This window comes from Myxine glutinosa, chromosome 13 (assembly GCF_964187855.1).
Source record: "Myxine glutinosa chromosome 13, kmMyxGlut1.1, whole genome shotgun sequence".
In the NCBI taxonomy this organism is placed as follows: Eukaryota; Metazoa; Chordata; class Myxini; order Myxiniformes; family Myxinidae; genus Myxine; species Myxine glutinosa.
In genome coordinates, this window is record NC_136273.1 from 34,181,440 (window position 1) to 34,203,698 (window position 22,259).

General features: G+C 48.8%; 1 protein-coding gene across 3 annotated transcripts in view; it reads left to right on the plus strand.

The window, feature by feature from the left end:
- The first annotated feature begins 834 nt into the window (after positions 1 to 834).
- LOC137438829 (regulator of G-protein signaling 3) overlaps positions 835 to 22,259 on the plus strand; it is a 305,803-nt gene continuing 284,378 nt past the window's right edge. For all 3 annotated transcript variants that reach the window (XM_078767307.1, XM_078767304.1, XM_078767306.1), the window contains exon 1: positions 835 to 1,098. In XM_078767307.1, the coding sequence (XP_078623433.1) occupies positions 990 to 1,098 (109 nt within the window). In that variant the 5' untranslated portion in view covers positions 835 to 989. The remainder of the gene's footprint in view (positions 1,099 to 22,259) is intronic.

Consider the following 22,259-nt stretch of genomic DNA (forward strand, 5'->3'; position numbering starts at 1 on the left):
CAACCCTAGTGACGCCACTGGAAAGACATGTTCCACTTGTTTGACCAGTTTGTGATTTTGTCCAGGTCTGCAGAGAGTGAGGAGGCTGCAGACTGCCGATCTGAGGAATGAGGTATGGAGCGGCAGAGAGTGGAGTCATCAGCAAAGAGATAGAGAGGATTCTCCAGAGAGTCGGAGAGATCAGTGATGAAGACCAGAAAAAGCACAGGGCCCAGAACACTACCTTGGGGAACTCCAGCCTGAACAGGAAGGGGAGATGAGAGAATTCCATTTGGAGCCACACGTTGACTACGACAGGAGAGGAAGTCCGCGAGCCATGAGTGGAGATTTCCATGGATACATTTCGACATTATGGGGTGTTATGTGTTGATCAGTGAATTTAAAATCTCAATTTAATCCATTTTAAATTCAGGCTGTAACAAAAGAAAATGTGAAAAAAGTCGAGGAGTGTGAATACTTTCTGGAGGCACTGTATTACTTGTGAGTCTGTCAAGTCTCCATACATATTGAGTCGAACATTTGACACCTCATTGCGGTGCACTTGCAGGTAACCTGAACGGCTGGGGTGGTGTGATCAATTTGGTTTCAAGAGGTTGTTTTTCTCTTGGCCATTGGCGTGGATCCTTTTTGCCATTCTTGTCTGGTCGAGTCATTTTTGTCTCGAAGTGACCACGAGGTCCCGTGTGAACTTCCAGAGGGATATGAATGACGAATGAACATATAATAGGATGTGAGTTAATTTGTGCGAAGCGTGAGAAACGCGCGCATTTCCAGGTTCCGAGCAGAGCGAATGGGGCGGATCGAGGGCGAGGCTCATGGAGGAGGGAGGGATCTGTGCCCGTCGGGGAGAATCTCGGGGACAGTGAGACACACAGCCTGAAAAAGAGTGAGAAGGAGAGTGGTAGAGAGAAATTTACACGTAGAGAGTGAGGAGACAGGTAGAGAGAGGTGTCCCCGGAGACGGGGCGGGGAGATCCTCGTCCCGGGTCATGGATCGCCCGCCCTGCCCATCCTTGGCTGCGCATCGCGCCTCTGTGTTCGGGGACTTCCCATGCCTGCCCGAACTGCTGGACTGCAGTTTTTACCTGGCCACGTTCGGTATGTGAATGGTGGACATGATGGGACACGGGCATGCATACATACTTACATAGGTACGACGTCCCTTGTACACGGACACGCCTCATCAAAATAGGTACACACCATCGCACCTGGACTCTTGCACATGGACACACGCACAAACACAGTGAACTCGCTCGCACATGGATCAATTGCATGTGGACGAAGCTAGACAAGGAGATGGGAATTGTACATGCTGTACTAGGCTACCTGGCGGTCGTGTGCATACCCTGATAAACTGAGTCCTCGTACAGGTATATCATCAGGACAGGTATAGGTATGTGGGCACGGTGATGACGGTGTGGCCCGATCGAACCTTAACCCGTTGAAAATCTTCGAATTTTGTCAACATGGCAAGTGCTGCGCAGCGGGAATGGAATGTAAACAAACCATGACGTGTTGGCCAGAAATATCTCACTTTTAATTCACACCAAGTATGAACTACATTTTGTGTTTGATTTCGGCCACACCACTGTACTCTAGTGTTAGAAAGGAGAAGGTGAGATAGCAAGGAATACAAACTCAGAACCTTTAAAGTTGAAATGATACGAAGGGTCGAAGCCCCTCACTGTTCCCCTCCCTCAACACCACACTCCCAGCCTCCTCCCCCCATAAGGAGCCTTCTTTACTCCTCCACAAGGAGCCATCCTCACCCTCCACAAGGTGCCATCCTCACTCCCTCTGCAAGGAGCCATCCTCACTCCCTCCGCAAGGAGCCATCCTCACTCCCTCCACAAGGAGCCATCCTCACTCCCTCCGCAAGGAGCCAGCCTCACTCCCTCTGCAAGGAGCCAGCCTCACTCCCTCCACAAGGAGCCATCCTCACTCCCTCCGCAAGGAGCCATCCTCACTCTCCGCAAGGAGCCATCCTCACTCTCTCTGCAAGGAGCCATCCTCACTCCCTCCGCAAGGAGCCATCCTCACTCTCTCTGCAAGGAGCTATCCTCACTCTCTCTGCAAGGAGCTATCCTCACTCCCTCTGCAAAGAGCCATCCTCACTCCCTCCGCAAGGAGCCATCCTCATTCCCTCTGCAAGGAGTCTTCCTCACTCTCTCTGCAAGAATTCGTCATCACTCCCCCTGCAAGGAGCCATCCTCACTCCCTCTGCAAGGAGCCACCCTCACTCCCTCTGCAAGGAGCCATCCTCACTCCCTCTGCAAGGAGCCATCCTCACTCCCTCTGCAAGGAGCCAGCCTCACTCCCTCCGCAAGGAGCCAGCCTCACTCCCTCCGCAAGGAGCCAGCCTCACTCCCTCCACAAGGAGCCATCCTCACTCCCTCAGCGAGGAGCCATCCTCACTCCCTCCGCGAGGAGCCATCCTCACTCCCTCCGCGAGGAGCCTTCCTCACTCCCTCCGCGAGGAGCCTTCCTCACTCCCCCCGCAAGGAGCCTTCCTCACTCCCCCCGCAAGGAGCCATTCTCACTCCCTCCGCAAGGAGCCATCCTCACTCTCTCCGCTTGGTCTTCATCGCTCCCTCTGCAAGGAGCCATCCTCACTCCCTCCGCAAGGAGCCATCCTCACTCCCTCCACAAGGAACCATCCTCACTCCCTCCACAAGGAACCATCCTCACTCCCTCCGCAAGGAGCCATCCTCACTCCCTCTGCAAGGAGCCATCCTCACTCCCTCCGCAAGGAGCCATCCTCCCTCCCTCCGCAAGGAGCCATTCTCACTCCCTCCGCAAGGTGCCATCCTCACTCCCTCCGCAAGGAGCCATCCTCACTCCCTCCGCAAGGAGCCATCCTCACTCCCTCCGCAAGGAGCCATCCTCACTCCCTCCGCAAGGAGCCATCCTCACTCCCTCCGCAAGGAGCCATCCTCACTCCCTCCGCAAGGAGCCATCCTCACTCCCTCCGCAAGGAGCCATCCTCACTCCCTCCGCAAGGAGCCATCCTCACTCCCTCTGCAAGGAGCCATCCTCACTCCCTCCGCAAGGAGCCATCCTCACTCCCTCCGCAAGGAGCCAACCTCACTCCCTCCGCAAGGAGCCATCCTCACTCCCTCCGCAAGGAGCCATCCTCACTCCCTCCGCAAGGAGCCATCCTCACTCCCTCCGCAAGGAGCCATCCTCACTCCCTCCGCAAGGAGCCATCCTCACTCCCTCCGCAAGGAGCCATCCTCACTCCCTCCGCAAGGAGCCATCCTCACTCCCTCCGCAAGGAGCCATCCTCACTCCCTCCGCAAGGAGCCATCCTCACTCCCTCCGCAAGGAGCCATCCTCACTCCCTCCGCAAGGAGCCATCCTCGCTCCCTCCGCAAGGAGCCATCCTCGCTCTCTCCGCAAGGAGCCATCCTCGCTCTCTCCGCAAGGAGCCAGCCTCGCTCCCTCCGCAAGGAGCCAGCCTCGCTCCCTCCGCAAGGAGCCATCCTCGCTCCCTCCGCAAGGAACCATCCTCACTCCCTCCGCAAGGAGCCATCCTCCCTCCCTCCGCAAGGAGCCATCCTCCCTCCCTCCGCAAGGAGCCATCCTCCCTCCCTCCGCAAGGAGCCATCCTCCCTCCCTCCTCAAGGAGCCATCCTCACTCCCTCCTCAAGGAGCCATCCTCACTCCCTCCGCAAGGAGCCATCCTCACTCCCTCCGCAAGGAGCCATCCTCACTCCCTCCGCAAGGAGCCATCCTCACTCCCTCCGCAAGGAGCCATCCTCACTCCCTCCGCAAGGAGCCATCCTCACTCCCTCCGCAAGGAGCCATCCTCACTCCCTCCGCAAGGAGCCATCCTCACTCCCTCCGCAAGGAGCCATCCTCACTCCCTCCGCAAGGAGCCATCCTCACTCCCTCCGCAAGGAGCCATCCTCACTCCCTCAGCAAGGAGCCATCCTCACTCCCTCCGCAAGGATCCATCCTCACTCCCTCCGCAAGGAGCCTTCCTCACTCCCTCCGCAAGGAGTCCTACTCTCTCCCTCCGCAAGGAGCCATCCTCACTCCCTCTGCAAGGAGTCCGACTCACTCCCTCCACGCAAGGAGCCTTTCCCCCATTTCCCCTTTCCCCCTCCACCCCCATATCATCAACCTGAGATGGGCTCCCGTGGCACAGACCAGGAGATGAAATAGGTGAACAGCAGCTCCTTGCTTGTTCACCTTAATTACCTCTTAATGACTGCAGGGATTCTGCAATCGGTTTTTGAAATGTGAAGGGCAGCCTTGTAGGCCGGAGGTTGCATGGGATGTAATTTTCTGGCCGCTCTGCTCTCGTCTCATCAAATGCTGCGAAAATTAAGTGCTCCTTTTGATGGACCCGATAAACCAGCAACTATATGCGTCAAACTCGCCGGGAATGAAGGACATTGTAAGAATTATGGAGAAAATGATGTTTAACTTTAATGTGGTGAGTGGTTGTACCACGTGACTGAATGTACCTTTCCAGTGTTGGCTCCATTAAGGGTGTTCAGATTTATACCGAGGTGTTGTGATTGATATGCGATGTACTGTCACAGAGGATCGGTGATGTCGAAGCAGCTTCCTGAGCAAGGGTGGGTGGTTTGCCATTGCCTTCCCTGCAGTAGTTTGGGCAGCAATTTGAAATTCGGCCATGCTCCCGGCGATAGCTCGCCTACTCTTCGCGAAGGACACTGTGGATCAACCTTCCAGCGAAACACCAGAATGGCAGTTTATTGTTCGGTCGGGATTCAAACCCAGTCTTGATAGCTTAGAGGTGAGTGTGTGTACCTCCAGACAATCCCGCCGGTCCATACCGTGCTCTACGTCTACCATATTGTAATATTACATCAAGATGTCCGCTGCTGCTTGCTGGTAAATATCTGCCATTTCCCTCCTAAAATTGTGACTTCAGCAACTGTCACATTATTCTAATTTTTTTTCCAGATTCACCGAGGCACTTATTTCACTAACTCGAGAGCCTCTTGACACTAACACCGAAGCTTTGCTTTTTGAAGTGCTCTCTTTGCAATGAACGTGACTTAATTTGCCTCTGACTTAATCACTGGAGACACTGATTTCATTAACAACTTTCTCCACTGGTGTAAGAAGTATAAATCAAAAGGAAAAGCTTGTTCAACAAAAGGGATATAGGGACCATGCGGAGTTCCTTGTGTGAGAAAGTTTTGCTCTATCTTCGTTGATCATTACAGATTTGCAGTTCCACGGAGTGAAGCAGTGGCCACCACATGGTATTACAAGACCAGCAGTGGTACAGCATGTGCTCAAATCCTGGCACAGCTATAAATTGCCATCCTGGTGTTTCACTGGCACGGTGATTCATCAATGTGTTTGCTGTCACTTGGGTGGAGGTTAAACTAGCGGCCCATCTGCCAGCACTCATTGATGGGTGTTAAAGACCCCATGTTGTCCTTCGTGATGAGTGGGCGAGCCATCACTGGCAGTATGACCAAATTTCAACTGCTTCCCTCCACCAGCAGAGGGCGTTGTATCTGGCACAGCACAGGGGGTGGGGGAAAGGTAGGGGGGGCATTCCAGTGTTGCTTTGGCTGTATGCTTGGGGTCATTGTCCTGTTGGAGCATAAATCTTCACCACAGTCGAAGGTCTTTTGCACACTGAAGCAAATTCTCCTCAAGGATTTGCCTGTATTTGGCTTCATTCATTGTTCCCTTTATCCTTACAATTCTCCCAGTCTTTGCTGCTGAAAAGCATCCCCATAGCATGATGCTGCCACCACCATGCTTCACGGTGGTAGGGATTGTGTTTGATGGGTGATGAGCTGTGCTTGGTTTCCACCAGACGTAGCGCTTTGCATTCAGACCAAAGAGTTTATTTTTCGTCTCATCAGACAACAGAATATTTTGCCTCGTGCTCTGAGTCTTCCACGTGCCTTTTTGCAAACTCCAGGCGTGCTGTCATCTGCCTTTTTTCTCAGGAGGAACTTGCGTCTCTCCCGTAAAGCCTAGATTTGTGAAGTGCTGTAGAAACTGTTGTCCTTCTGACAGGTTCTCCCATCTCAGCCAAGGAATCTGTAATTGTCAGTGTGGTCAATGGGTTCTTAGTCACTTCCCTGACCAAGGCCCTTCTTACCTGGTTGCTCAGTTTGGTCGGAAGACCAGCTCAAGGAAGTCTGGATAGTTCCATATTATTTCCATTTTCTAATGATGGAGCTCACTGTGCTCTTGGGAAGTTTAAACACTCTATAAATTGTTTTATACCCTTCCCCACATCTATGCCTCCCACAATTCTATCTCGTAGTTCTCCGGACAATGCCTCCGACTTCATGGTGGAGTTTATGCTCTGAGAGGTACTGTCAACTTCGGACCTTATATAGAAAGGTGTTTCTTTCTAAATCATGTCAATTAAATTGAATTGGCCACAGGTGGACTCCAATGGAGTTGTCGAGACATTTCAAGGATGATCAAAGGAATTTGGATGCACCTGAGCTCAATTTGGAATGTTATAGCAAAGGAGTTGAATACTTATTGACTCGTGACATTTCAGCTTTTAATTTTTAATTATTTTGTAAAGATTTCTAAAAACAAAATTCGACTTTGACTATGGGGTATTATGTGTCGATCAGTGACCAAAGTTTCAATTTAATCCATTTTTAATTCAGGCTGTTACATAACAAAATGTGAAAAATTCAAGGGGTGTGAATACTTTCTGAAGTCACTGTATGAAGTTTTGTATCCCTTTTCACTTTCACCTCTGAGTAATTGTCCAGTTGTTTCATCAAAGGTCGTTTATCGATTATTGTAGCTTCTCCACTGGTATTTTGAGATTGCCTAAAATTTGTTGTGTTCCTCTATGAAACTTTCGTTTGAACAGGTAGCAATTATGGAGGGAAAGCTTTGCTCGGCTTGAGAAGGTGTTGCCTTGTGCTCACATTCCATCGTCATAGTTGTTCTATTGGGCCATAAGCTCTGAAAGTCTGACCATCTCCCAAGTGATGATTGGCTGATTTCTGGCGTTAGCAGAGTAGCTTAACCTCAAACCTTACCCTAATCTTCACCATAACATCAATGCCAACATACAAAAATTAGATACCGTACCTAAATACACATGATCAACACCTTCCATATTGTCACCTTGAAGCGTGAAGGAAGTTGCTGCTTTTGGATGACTTCCATAAAAAGGAGAGGGGGAGGAGAGATAAGCCAATTATCGCTTGGGGATGATGGAGTTCTTCTGATGGACAAATGGCTTTGCGTAAGATGAGGGTTGTCTTGTGTTGCAACTACTTGTTGCTGAAAATCGACCAAATCATCTCCCTTCCCATCCACCTGGAAGAGTTTACAAGGAGTAACTTTCTTCAGAACCAATGACTTTAATGAGCATTTCATGCACTGTAAGCACTCATTTTAAATTAGATCTGCTTCCTGGTTTTGTTTTGTTCTTGCCAATGCCGATTGCGTTGTGCCATCATGCCGGGCCAATGCATTACCTTTCCACTTCCTGGCTGTTGTTTTCCTCATTGAACAGTACAAGCCAATGTTCCCAGGATACAATGCATATGATGCTGCCTCTCACCTTCCACGTGATGGCAATTTCTGGGCCATTTTTGCATTCACGCAAAATAGGTGCACACGAAACCAATTTTCGATTCAAGGACTTCCTCGCTAGCTGGATTAAAGGGAATGTGCATGGAGAAAATAGCTTTGGAAGGTGATGTGGACAGTAAAGTGGGATGGGGTTGTTCTGGGTGGAGAGTGAGAGAGAAACAGGAAGGTTATGAACCAAAGGAAATGTGCTTGTGCTCCTGCGTCTGCTGAGTCACCAAGACGCAACTCTAAAAATAAATGAACTTTCCTGTTTTCCCAATTGGACCGACCTGATGGATTTATTGTGCACTTTGAACAATGCGCCGGCGCTCTCGGGCTCACCGCCGTGTTATTAGGGCTTCGTAGTATTGCTTATGGGATCAAATCCTGTTGCGTGGGTTCTTGCGGTTCTTTGCAGGAAAGGCCGACCGACGGGTCGGTGTCATCCATCGATGTTTACCCTTGGATGCAGTGATTGGGCCTGAGAGGCCCACAAGGTTTTTTTTTTGTTGTTGTTGCAAAAACTATGTTGTACAATTATTTTTTGGAATGAGCCTCATTTTCACCGACTTTCATGTTGTTACACAAAATTCAGTGACATCAAAAAAAAAATTCATTCAGGCTCGTGGGAAAATCATTCTTCAATTATAACCCGAAAATCCGACACGAATGCAGGCCTGGGGCCTTAGAGGCCCCACATAAATGTTGTTGTACTACTATGTTGTATCATTATTTTCTTGAAATGAGCCTCATTATATGCTCCTATAACTTGGTTACAAATAATTCTGTGACAAAAATATGAAAATTTCATTCAGGCTCGTGGGAAAATCTTCATTCTTCACTCATAACACGAATTCAGGCCAGGGGCTTAGAGACCAGGCATAAATGTTGTTGTACTACTATGTTATATCATTATTTTCTTGATATGAGCCTCATTATATGCTCCTCTAACTTGGTTACAAATAATTCAGTGACAACAATATGAAAATTAAAAAACTTTACACTAATACATTTGTGGGGCCTCCGAGACCCAATGGCTGCATAGGTGTAGGATTTTTGACAGTTGTAGACATATACATTCTAAATAAAAGGATGAGTGAATCATATTTTTAAAGCAAATACTCCTCCATGAGCCTCAACATTTTAGAGAAAAAAAGTTGAAAAACCAAGAACAAAAAAAGATTTTTGCAAAAAAATAATAAAGATTCATTACTTGTATGGGATTCTTCCAACTAATAGGATCAATGATTCACATTTTCTGAGCAAATACACATCCATGAGCATCGACTTGGATTGAAAAAGGATATGAAAGGAAAAGAAATCTTTTAAAATTAATAAATAAATAAAACGTTACACGAATACATCACTTGGGCCTCCGAGGCCCAATGGCTGTGTTTATGTAGGATTTTTGACGCCTGCATCTAAGAGTTAAGACTGTCCATTGTATTTGCATTCTCTGCCTGTCAAAGATACAATAGTTCGTTTCACAAACCCCCATGGTCATTGCTTGCAGGTAGAAGGTACCCCATAGCTGTATTACAAAACACCTCATCTTATAGAAAGTACGTTGTTGAGCTAGCAGGTGTCTTCTAATATCCATTCTTTTATGGGCCTCGTTCGCTTGCATTGCTTCACCAAGTTATGTTATATCGACCTAGATAACAGAGCAATAACACAAACAATTCTGCTCATGAAGTAAGTATGCTGACATTGTTATCTATTGACAGACTTTCCTATTTACAGTTGCATGGTAACCTCATTCACTTGTAATTCATGCACTTCAAAGATAATCAGAATCGAAATGAGGACATGCACTGACAAGGTCCTTGCGTAATGTATCATGAGCAACTGTTGCTGTTGAAAACTGAACTGTTGTTGCTTCGTTCCCTCGTTTGATTAGCTTTGCTGTCTTTATGCAGATCATATTTATCATCCTCAAGGTGCCGCATTCTTTTTTTGTATACAAAGTCGAGGCCAGTGGAGGAGCTACAAAATAGAACGGATCAGGATGTATTGACAGAACAAAAGGAACAGCATAAAGAGAGAGGGGTGAAACAACAACAGCAGGGGTGGAGGACAAAATTGAGAGAGACTTGGAGAAATAAGGGAGACTGTCTTCTATCGACTCCTCTCCGGCCTTGCCCCCCCAGCTCTCTCTGTGCTCTGTCCCCCAAATATTCCTACAGGTCGCACAAGATCTGCCAGCAACCCTCTTATGGTTAAACTGCCAAATTCCAGACTCTCTGCTCACCTTCACTCCTTCATTCCTCTTTTCTCCTGCCTTTGGAACAAACTCCCCCACTCTCTTCAATCCCACCCCTCCCTCCAGGTCTTTAAAACAGCTGTTCAGCACCATCTCTTATCTTCCCCCATCCAAAACCTTGATATTTTCTACCCCCGTTAATTCACCCCAGATCCACATTTTTGAAATTCCAACTTCTTTCCTGGAAGTCCTATCAGTGTCCATGTGGTTTTTACCTCCCCCACCCCTTCCCATGCCTCCTTCCCCCAAGCCCTCTCTCTCCCACAGATCTCCCGATGTCCCTGCTCTCAAATGTTGTACTTGAGTGCTAACCCCTCTCTCCCCATCTTCTCTCCCACTCCCTTTATTATGTATTATGTATCCGTTTGTTATTTTTGTCATTAATGTTAGCTCTTACACGAGCCTCGATCTTGTATTTAAAAAATAAAAGAAAGAAAAAAAAGAATGTGGATAAGACTGAGGGGTTAGGTAGGGGAAAGACACAGGGGGTGGACAAGATGGATACAGAATCAAACTCTCAGGAAGGAAAACTGGAAGCTTGGCCGGAGGGATTGGGGGGGGGGGAGGGGGGGAGTTATCGAGATTAGACAATATCATGGATTTGGATTGGGGATGATCTGAGATCGTGGTGAACAGCTGTCTTGAAAACCTGGAGGGAAAAGCGAGATTGAAGAGAATGTGGAAGTTGGTTCTACAGGTGGGGGAAAAAGAGGAATGGATGAGTGGAGGTGAGCAGTGATCATGGATTTTGGGAGTTTCACAGAATGGGCTTACTTTGCAGAGCATCTGTGAAGCAGTCTCTTGGAAAGGGAATTCTGCTGGAGTCAGGGCAGGAATATGATTGTAATTTGTTCATAGTGCCGACAATAACTCGGGTACTCTTCGTGAAAGACACCTTGGGATCTCAACATCTTTCCGATGGACGCGGTGCACACACATTGATACATGTCCTTGCATGTCAAACACCAGTGTCGTTGACATTTTAACCCTGGCTAAGACAGCACAAATGTGACATCACATACCTGTAGGGTCTCGGCTCTCCTGCCAGCACTAATGTGCAAACATAAAAATCTAAAAGTCTAAAAATGTAACGACAAATCTGAGTATACATAAGTTCATTTGCCATTTCTCCAAGAAAGGATGTCACACAGAAAGTACTTCCTGTGGAACTGGAATGCCTGGCCTTCAGAAACTCACAGGACTGGATTATTCAGTTTAAAAGATTTTGCTTTGTGGTTTGTCCCACTGTCCTGGAAAGATTCCATGAAAGTCTCAAGAACTTCTGCCACAGGGAACCAATACTATATTTATGGCCTGAAGAGGAGTTGTGATGTGTCTGTTGAAGGTGTTGCAGGTTGTTTCACTTGTTCGGCTTAGAATTTGCTTTTCATCCAGATTACAATTTTGCTGTAATCTGAACGTTAAATTCACAGCTGATGAAATGTTCCTAATCTTGTTGGATTCAGTTCGCATCCAGCTGAACTAGACTTGTCAGTGATGACTCGTATACAACACAAGCATTAAAAAAAATTATTATATGTTTGCCATGACATGTGGTTTCAAGTATGTGATTATGGCTGTGATTCCAATAACTGGTGTCATAATTTGGTGTTTACCTGACTATCAACGTCTAAGATGGAATGATTATGTGCTTGGAACAAACCCCTGCTGCTTATGACTCTGGTAATGAATTCCAAAACGTCTTTCAACGCATTTCCACCTCAGTGCCATTCATATTGAAAGGGGGTGGGAATGAATGAATCACCATTATGTTTGCACTTTTGTTCCCAGCACTATTATTTGCACTTCTGCTTCTGGCTCTATCCCTTGAACAACAACAACAACAACAACAAGAGAGTTCACAGAACACAATACGCCAGGCAGTTCGTTCAATTTTACTTCCATTTTAATAAATTAATGATTTTAATGATCGTTTAAAAATATCCGCAACAAAAAAAAGAGTGCTATTGAAGTAGTCCAGAAGCATTCATGAACAGTGTAGTGAAAGTCAAATCCATAATAATAATAATAATAATTCATTTATTTTGTATAGCGCTTTTCCAGAAGCCCAAAGGCGCTTTGACAGAGTGGCAAACATAATGCATAACAATACATGAAAACAACAATTGCAAAAAGACAAGAATCAATAGGGAAATATTTAAAGCAAAAGGAGGGAGAAGGAGAAGAGATAGTCAGGGGTTAAATGCTGTGGGTTGAATGTTGAATGCAGTGTTGAACAGGTGGGTCTTTAGTGATGTTTTGAATGTGGTGAGTGAGGAGGAGTCTCTGATGGTGTGAGGTAGTGAGTTCCAGAGGGTGGGAGCAGCGATGGAGAAGGCCCTGTCCCCCCAGGATCTGAATTTGGTCCGGATGGAGGGGGTCAGGAGGTTGGTACCAGCAGAGCGGAGGTTGCGGGTGGGAGTGTGTCTGGAGAGGAGGTCAGCCAGGTAGGATGGGGCCAGGTTATGGAGGGCTTTGTATGTCAAGAGGAGGATTTTGTACTGGATTCTCTGGGGGATGGGGAGCCAGTGAAGCTTGTAAAGGACGGGGGTGATGTGGTCACGGGTCCGGGAATGGGTGAGTAGACGGGCAGCGGAGTTCTGAATGTATTGGAGTTTATTGGTGATTTTTGAGGGTGAACCATAGAGGAGGCTATTGCAGTAGTCCAGACGGGAGGTGATGAAGGCGTGGATGAGGGTTTCTGCAGCCGTGGAGGAGAGGGATGAGCGGAGACGGGCAATGTTTTTCAGGTGAAAGAAGGCTGACTTTGTGATCTGTTTAGTGTATTTGTCGAAGGAAAGGGTTTGGTCAAAGATGACGCCAAGATTCCGGATGTGAGGGGAGGTGGATACTGGGATACCGTCGATGTTGAGGGCAAAGTTATGGGTGGATTTTGTGAGCGTTTTTGGGCCAATGATGATTATTTCAGATTTATCACAGTTAAGCTTGAGGAAGTTGATTTGAAGCCAGGATTTTATTTCAGTGATGCAGTTTGTCAGGATAGAGTGGGTGTCGGTGGAGACGGACTTGGTGGAGATGAAAAGCTGGATGTCATCGGCGAAGCAGTGGAATTGGAGACCATGACGGCGGATTAAGTGACCGAGCGGGGACAGGTAAAGGATGAAGAGGAGGGGGCCAAGAACTGAACCTTGGGGGACACCTTGGGGGAGGGGAGCAGTGGGGGATTTGCAGTTATTGATGGAGATGAACTGGCATCTGTCAGAGAGGTATGATTTAATCCAAGAGAGGGCAGTGCCGGTAACGTTAAAGGTGGATTCAAGTCGGGTGAGGAGGATAGTGTGATCGATGGTGTCAAAGGCAGCGCTGAGGTCGAGGAGGACGAGAATGTTGAGGTTGCCAGCGTCAGAGGAGAGGAGAAGGTCATTGGTGATTTTGAGGAGAGCAGTTTCAGTACTGTGGTTGGACCGGAATCCGGATTGGAATGTTTCATACAGGTTATTGGCAGAGAGATGATGTTTGAGTTGAGTGGCTACAGCGCGTTCCAAAACTTTTGACAGAAAGGGTAGGTTGGAGATGGGTCTGAAGTTGTTTTGGGTGTCAGGGTTTAGACCAGGTTTTTTTAGAATGGGGGTAACAGCAGCAATTTTGAGGGAAGGTGGGACGATGCCTGTAGACAGGGAGGAGTTTATTGTTGCAATGATGAGTGGAGAGAGAGCAGGGAGGGAGGCTTTGACAAAGCTGGAGGGGATGGGGTCAAGAGTGCAGGTGGCAGTTTTCATTCCTATGAGGAGTTCAGAGAGGTCAGTAGGGGAGATTGGGGAGAACCGAGACAGGGGATGGCAGGACAAGGGGGGGCAGGTGGTTGGAGGGGGAGCGGGTGCGGCGGTGGTCAAGCTGTTGTAGATGTTGTCAATTTTGCGTTGGAAGAAAGAGAGGAAGGAGATGCAGTTGTCTACTGTGAATGACTGGGTGGTGGTGTTCAGGGGGCGGAGGAGTTTGTTTATTGTCGAGAAGAGTGCTTTTGGGTTTCCGGCTTTGGCTTTGGCTTTGGCTTTGGGTAGCCGCCCAAATCCATAACATTGTCCCAATGATAGGTTCAATGAAAATTCGATCTCTGGCAACATCCTGTAAAAATACGATCATGCAATATATCAGGATTATATAATCAAGGAGAAGTCCAGCAATTTATCAATCGGTACAAGCAAGCCTGGATCATCTAAATATACGCACCATTCGAGTCTATGCTGTCACAGATTAAATGTCACAGGAGTGATCCGGAGCGATGACTGGTCCGAGTTCTTATAGACGCCTCTCAGTGGTTGGAGAGAGCATAACACCTGGGTTCAACTTAGATACAATTTCATTACATTCTCCCCGCCGTTAAAACTACACTTCCGCTAAGGCAGGAATCAAGCACGCAGCAGCATAATAGTAGGGGCAGCGATTGTCCGTCCATGTCAGTCGGTCCATCCGTAGCGATCAGGGCGACGAAGTTCCCTTCCGGCACGGGTCCGGAAACTACCGGGTACTACATCCCCAAGACCGGAGTCCCCTGCGTCGGAGTAGCCGCCCAAGTCAGGTGACGAAGGTGGCACCACAGAGCCTACAGGTTGGGGTGCATTTAGCCGTGAGATGGCCAGCAGATACTCCACATGCGGAGCAACGGGAGAGTCCATAGACTCGTAAATTGGTTCGTCGATTTCCCCGCAAGGGGCCAGGTGGCGTACGGAGACAGTTCACTCGCGTCCATCAGACATCAACACACGAGCATGCTCGGGATTAGCTTGGAGTATTTGCACCTTATCCACTAGTGGACCATACTTACTCATGCGAACCGCATGTTTGAGGTAAGCCGGTCCCGGCTCTGCAAGCCAACTAGGTAAAGATCGGGTACTACCCGAACTTCTCGGGTGATGAAACATCCGTTCGTGGGGAGTTCGATTGGTAGCCGTACACAGTAAAGTCCTGATCGAGTTCAGTGCCGCAGGTAGCGACCAAGCCCATTTGCCTCGGCCGAGGGACTTAAGGCTCGGCGTAACGGCTCTCCATATAATACCATTGAAGCGTTCGACCTGTCCATTTGCCTGCGGTCTATACAGAGTGGTATAGCTAGAAGCGACATTATGTTGGAGTAAGAAGTTCCTCACCTCCTGGGACAGGAACACCGCACCCTGATCGGTATGCACGTAGGCCGGATTCCCAAACATAGAAAACAAGTTCTGCAGGCACCGGATAACCGTGGCGGCTGTCATATCTACGCACGGGAAAGCAAAAGGGAATCGCGAGAACTCGTCAACGATTGTGAGCAGGTAACGAGAGTTACTCGATGCCGGTGACGCCGGCAGTGGCCCTTTGAAATCCATCGCCAATCTCTCCCACGGCCTAGTTGCTCGGACCAGTGTTCCCATAGGAGGGTTGTAAAAACGCGGTTTGAGTTCAGCACATACAGAACAAGTGCGACAGATCTGACCAATATCTTCAACCGAGTAGGGCAAGTTACGACCGCACAAAATGAGCGAAACGCGTCACCCCGGGATGGCACAAGGTGTCGTGCAAAGTGTGCAGATCCTCAAAAGATATGAGACTCGCACACATCGCCGGCCGCGATAAGGCGTCGGCAACCAGGTTATCCCTCCCAGGGCGATATTTGATTGTGTAGCAGAAATCGGCGAGTTCGATCCGCCAGCGAGTAATTTTCTCATTCTTAATGCGTTGAGCATGCTGGGTGTCATACATAAACGCAACACTCTGTTGGTCCGTGATAATTTGGAAGTCGTCTGAGCAAATGGGGACGCCAACGCCGAATCGACTCGACGATGGCATACGCCTCCTTTTCGACAGACGAATGTCTCCGCTCAGCGGAGGAGAGAGTCCGCGAAAAGGCCACAGGGCACCCCCCTTGGGAGAGAGTTGCAGCTATCGCATGATCCGACGCATCACTTTCCAAAACAAAATTTATTTTCGTCAATCGTCGCCACAGTGGCACCAGCGGTCGGACTTAAGGCTATGGAAAGCGGCCTTGGTGGCAAGGCTCATGGGGAACGCTTCGCAGCCCACAAGTGGGTGGAGTTTCGCGGAGAAATTTTGTACCCACTTAGAATAATGAGCGAATAGCCCGAGAGCACGCTTCAACCAAGCACGATCGCAGGGCGGGGCCATGTCAAGCAAGGGTCGCAGACGCTCCTTATCCGGAGCAACAGAGCTGTGGGTCACGGTGTACCCCAGAAGATCTATTGTGCGAGCAGAGTAACGACATTTAGCCTCATTCATAGTTAAGCGATACCTCTGCGTGACCTCGAGGAAGCGCTTCAGATTAGCATCATGATGTTCCTGGTCATACCCGCAAACCGTGAGATTATCTAGATATACAAAGACATCGGTCAAGTTCTCCTTAGCGATGAGGTCGTCCATAGCCCTCTGAAAACAAGAGACCCCGTTCGTGACCCCAAATTGTAGCCGGGTGAACTGGTATAACCTCTGACCCGATTCAAACGCTGTATAGATGCGATCGGCCTCGGAGATGGGGATTTGATGATACGCACTACGCAGATCGAGAGTGCTATAGACCGAATACTGTGCCACCTGTCGAACCAGGGAGTCCATTCCCGGGAGTGGGTAGGCGTCCAGCTGTGTAAACCGATTAATTGTCTGCGAATAGTCGATTACCATGTGTTTGTGATGCGCTTCGCTTCGTACCACCAGAACTTGGGCCCGCCATGGCAACCGACTAGGTTCTATGATACCTTCCTTTAGTAGCTGCGCCGTTTCCTCCGCAATGAATTGCGCGTCTGCCCGTGAGTAGCGCCGCGATTTAACCGCTACAGGTGTGTACAGTCCGTGGTCATATTGGGGAACAGCGACAGCGGTTCAATTTCCATCCCTGCAAGAGCACACACAGCAATCGTATCAGTACCACCAAATTCCATTTCCAAACGTCCATGTCGCTTGAGAAAATCATGTCCTAGCAAAACTTCTGCACATGATGCTGGTAAGACAATTAGATGCACATCCGGAAACATTCGACCCTTAATCGCAAGCTTCAGTCGACATTCCCCTTTTGTGCTAAGACATAGCCCCTGAGATAAAAAAATAAAAAATAGGCCATAAAGATTCGGCGTCTTGTCCCAAGAATCAGCCATCCATGTTTCTGCACAAGTCGAAAATCAACATAACTATCCGTGGATCCCGTATCGATCAAAGCATCAGCAAAAATTCCCTAGATCATGAGTGGGATAACAGCACGAGCCAGGCCAGGTGGACCTGTAATTATCGAGTCGTCAAGGCGAGGCGCTTGTGCCTCGCGTGTGGATCCAACGCCAGCTAAAGTCTTTCGTGCCGTTGAAGTCGTTTGTAGGCCAGTCGTGCCGCCTCCGGAGGGCGCGCGTGCCACGCGTGAAGTTCCCAGCTTCCGTGCCGTTGCAGTAGCTTGTAGATCATACGTGCAGCCTCCGGAGGGCGCTCGAGCCACGCGCGGAGTTTCAAAGCCAACATTAGCCGATCGGGTGGCCAATCCCGGAAGTTGGCAGGGTGTCGGAAGAATGCCGGCCAAGGACGGTCGCTCCGCGTACTGTCGTGTTTGCGCCACTTGTTTAGTCGGCGCAGCGAGTCTCACCAAGGTCGAGCTCTCAGCTCGGGGCCCACGGAAAGGGGCGATCCCCATCAAGGTCGGACAAGGCGCACCGTGCGCCGCTCGGGCCGCTGGCTCGGAGATGAGCACATTCATCGTCGAGCGGGTTCGTTTGCTCCGCGACGCTCGGCAAACTTTTGCAAAATGACCCGGCTTTGAGCACAAATGACACGTCGCATTTTTAGCAGGGCAAACAGACCTGGGATGATTTCGATTCCCGCAGAAATAGCATGCAGCGTTACTTCCGGACTTGGGTCCAGCTGCAGTGGCCGCCGTCAAGCCCGGATCGGGATCCTCGGGAGTGGCCGGGGTCTCCGATTCCGGCAGAGGTGCCGAGGCTGCATCCACGACCTCGGCGGTAGCTCTCTCCGGTCGAGTCTGTCGAGATGTCCCCGCAGTGATGTATGGACGTTCATATGCGTCGGATTGTTCCCGTGCTTCGGTATACACGTGAGATAGCCGGAGTGCTTCGGCTCGGGTCAAATCGGCTTCTTCAAGTAGTCTTTGTCTGACGACTGGGGACCTGAGTCATGCGACGAAAGAATCGCGAACAAGGTCATCACAGACTTGTTCATGAGTACGTACCACAGGGGTACTCTCCTTCAGTAGGCGCTGGAGGTCTTGAGCAAATTGATCTAAAGTCTCCGTGGGCTGTTGTCGTCGTGTTGCGAGCAAATGTCGGGAATAGACCACGCTTCGTTTTTTAAATGTAAATACGCTTCAGCTCAGTCACAGCTGCATCAAACGTCTCATCTTTCGATTGCCATGTACGGTATGGTGTACCTTTGTGTGGTGTACGGTATGGTGTACCTTTGTTTGCAGCACTTCGAGTTTTGTTTCATTGGTGACGGCTTCCTGAGCCTTGAATTGGTTGTCCAAGATTTTCAACCAATGTGTCAGTTTGGCGGCCGCGTCCGCCGCCTGAGGGTCTGCTCCGAAGATCGGCACTTGGATCATCTTATGTGTCATGTCGTTCTCGTTCGTGTCTCGTTCTCGTTCAAGACGAAGAGACGAATTTTCATTAATTGTAGTGAAAGTCAAATCCACAACATTGTCCCAATAATAGGTTTAATGAAAATTCGATCTCTGGCAACATCCTGTAAAAATACGATCATGCAATATATCAGGATTATATAATCAAGGAGAAGTCCAGCAATTAATCAATCAGTACAAGCAAGCCTGGATCATCTAAATATACGCACAATTCGAGTCTACGCTGTCACAGATTAAATGTCACGGGAGTGTCCCGGAGCGATGACTGGTCCGAGTTCTTATAGACGCCTCTCAGTGGTTGGAGAGAGCATAACACCTGGGTTCAACTTAGATACAATTTCATTACAAACAGCAACCTTATACACCACCCCATTGAACCTTTAATTTTTTAAATTGAAGTGCTGCAAAACTGGAGGCCCTTGGAAGTATTATGAAGGTGATTTGTGTTCCACATTGTTGAAATATATAATTCAATTTAAATAAAGGTTTAAAGGGGCCTAAAGGCGTATAAATAAATATATTGTTGCGAATATGGAATTTGGCCTCCATATCCGCTTGTAAATATTCCCCTATTTCCCCAATACTCCCCAACTATCCCCAATCCCCCATTCCCTAGTCCCATTGTCTGTAAACAACACTCTGTAGAACCGACCTTCCCCTTTTTCCCCCATTAAATGTCGTGCCCAGGTCCACCGCATCACACGTAGACAACTTTCGGACATCTTGCTAGTTATTCTTAGTCTATGTCAGTTAAGGACTCGTTTCCATTAATTCCGACTCTTCGTTGCACCAGAATGTGATTATATGGCACCAGTAGTGAGTTTAGGACCTTCCCATGCCTCCTCCCGTCTTCTTCCCCAAACAACAACAACAACAACTACAGCAACAACAACAACAACAATTACAACAACAACTACAACAACGGCGCTGCGCGGAGGAGTGTGCGTCCTCACACCGGCTCGGTTAGCCGCCATTAACGATGCGCTCCGACGGGGTTACCACGAAGGGGCTCCTTGTCAGCCCCTCGTCAAGGGCGGAGCCGGTAACCCCCCCCCCCCAGCACGCACCCAATGAGAAGCAACGTGCCGATTCCATTTTGGGCGGAGCTAACGAGCCGAGGGCGTGTCACTCCCCGCCGGATATACGAAGCGACTCACCGGACGTGACGTCAGATGCGCCCCGAGCTTGAAGAGGAAGAACCAGTCGTGACCTCCGAGCGCTGTGACCTCCCTGCATCTACTGGACCGTACTGTACCCTGTCCTTGAGCCAAGAGTGCACCTTGAGCCATCGATACCCGCTTTCCTTGCCATCAATCCCCGTGTGAGTCAGCCTTGTCCCGTTTATCTGTCGTCTGTTGGGGTTAATATAAGTGTGTCTAAGTGCCTGTCTTTCTATGATGTCCCTCTTGTAGTTGTAATCTAACCTTCCGCCTTAATATAATCTCCTCCGGAGGTCTTGAGAACCGTATCCCTGGTGTCGTGTCATTTTAATCCCAGCCGTGTGTCTTTTCCTTCATTGACCTAGCGTAGCGCGACTAGTCAACGTTCGAGCATAATCGGGTAAACTGTGCAGACGTGGTCATACCAAACCGCTCGGTAAACTAACATCCACCACCGCGTCTGTAACAATATTCTGGTTTTACAACTATTGTCCCAGTGCCTATTACACCGCCCTATCTAACACGTTACATTTGTTGTTCATCCCTGTTATTTGTGTCCATTATGACATGTTTAAAAACAGTAAGATTTCTGTTTGAAATGATTCTTCATTTTGTCTGACTGCCAGCCAGAGTAAAAATATTATCTCCTATCTGTGCATGTGCGATTGGGATGAATGACAGAGACAAATAAGGAAGAGTGTTGGATACAGGACGGAACCCTGAGGGACATCGCTGTTGATGGGGAAGGAAGGAGATGTTGAACCATCAACACTTACAGAGATAGGGCAGCTGGAGAGAGAGCTCGATTTGAGAGTGCAGAGTGAAGGAGTTTTTTTTTTTTTTTTTGGTATACAAGATCGAGGCTCGTGAAAGAGCGAACATTAATCACACAGAAAGACAAACCGACACATAAAACATATAACATAGGGAGCGGTAGACAAGATGGGGAGAGAGGGGGAAGGACACAAACACAACATTTGAGAGCAGGGACCGAGAGACATGAAGACATCGAGAGATCTGAGAGAGGGCGAGGGCTTTAGGGGGGGGGGGGGGGCATGGGAAGGGGGCGGTGGGAGAGGTATAAAACATATGGACACTGCCAGGACTTCCAGGAAAGAAGTTGGAATTTCAAACAAGGTGGATCTGGGGTGAATTAGCGGGGGTAGAAAAGATCAAGGTTTGGATGGGGGAAGATAAGAGATGGTGGTGAACAGCTGTTTTAAAGACCTGGAGGGAGGAGTGGGATTGAAGGGAGTGAGGGAGTTTGTTCCAGAGGCGGGAGAAAAGAGGAATGAAAGAGTGAAGGTGAGCAGAGAGCCGAGATTTCGGCAGTTTAACCATCAGAGGGTTGCTGGCAGATCTTGTGCGACCTGTAGCAATATTTGGGGGACAGAGCACAGAGAGAGCTGGGGGTGCAAGGCTGGAGAGGAGTCGGTAGAAGACAGAAAGACCACCTTACCTGCCTGCGGTGAGTGAGTGAAAGGCCCTCAGAGATAGCTTCATCGCAGGAGATTCCAATAATTCTGAAAGCTTTGGTTTCAACAGCGTGAAGCCGAGCTAGGTGTGAGGCAGGAGCACCGGCCCATAGGGGAGAACAGTATTCCATTGAGCTGCGGATGAAAGCGTTGTATGTGGTGAGGAGCTCAGGTGTGCCGAGGAAGGACTTCGCACGACGGAGGATGCCCAGTCGGCGACTGGCTTTGGAGGCCAGCTTGGAAATGTGGTTTTCCCAAGAAAGATCATGGCAGATAGTGAGACCCAAAATCTTGAGCGACAGAACTTCTTGGAGAGGATTGTTGAGAAAGTAGATGGGAGGGTTGTCCAGTCGATCTTTTCGGAGAGACATAGTAAGAGTGTGAGATTTGTCAGGATTGAAAGACATGTTCCACTTGTTTGACCAGTCTGTGATTTTGTCCAGGTCTTCAGAGAGTGAGGAGGCAGCAGACTGCCGATCTGAGGGAAGAGGAATGGAGCGGCAGAGAGTGGAGTCATCAGCAAAGAGATAGAGAGGATTTTCGAGAGAGTCAGAGAGATCATTGATGAAGACCAGAAAAAGCACGGGGCCCAGAACACTGCCTTGGGGAACTCCAGCCTGAACAGGAAGAGGAGATGAGAGAAACCCATTCAGGGCCACACGTTGACGACGACTAGAGAGGAAGTCCGCCAGCCATGCGTGGAGATTTCCATGGATACCAAAGGAGGAGAGTTTGGTGAGCAGAGCGGGGTGCCAGACCGTGTCGAAGGCACGTGATATGTCGAGGGAGACAGCTCTAATTTCCTGTTTGGCATTGAGGACCTCCATCCATTGTTGAGACAGCAGAAGCAGCATGTCCAGAGTAGAGTGACCTGGTCTGAAACCAAATTGATGATCAGAGATCAAGCCATTGGAGAAGAGGAAAGATTTCATATCCGAAGCAATGATGGATTCCATGACTTTGCTGATAATTGGGAGAAGGCTGATTGGTCTGTAGTTGCTAGGATCTGTTTTTGCACCTTTTTTGTGCAAAGCGGTGATGTTGGCTGATTTCCAAGCAGATGGCAGTTGACCTTGAGCAAAAGAGAGGGTGAAGAGAACAGAGAGAGGGTGAGATAGAGCAGCAGAGCAGGATTTTAGGACCCGTGGGCTGATGCCGTCGGGTCCAGTTGCAGAATCAGAGTCGAGGGTTGACAGAAACTTTTCCACCTTGTCAGGAGGAAA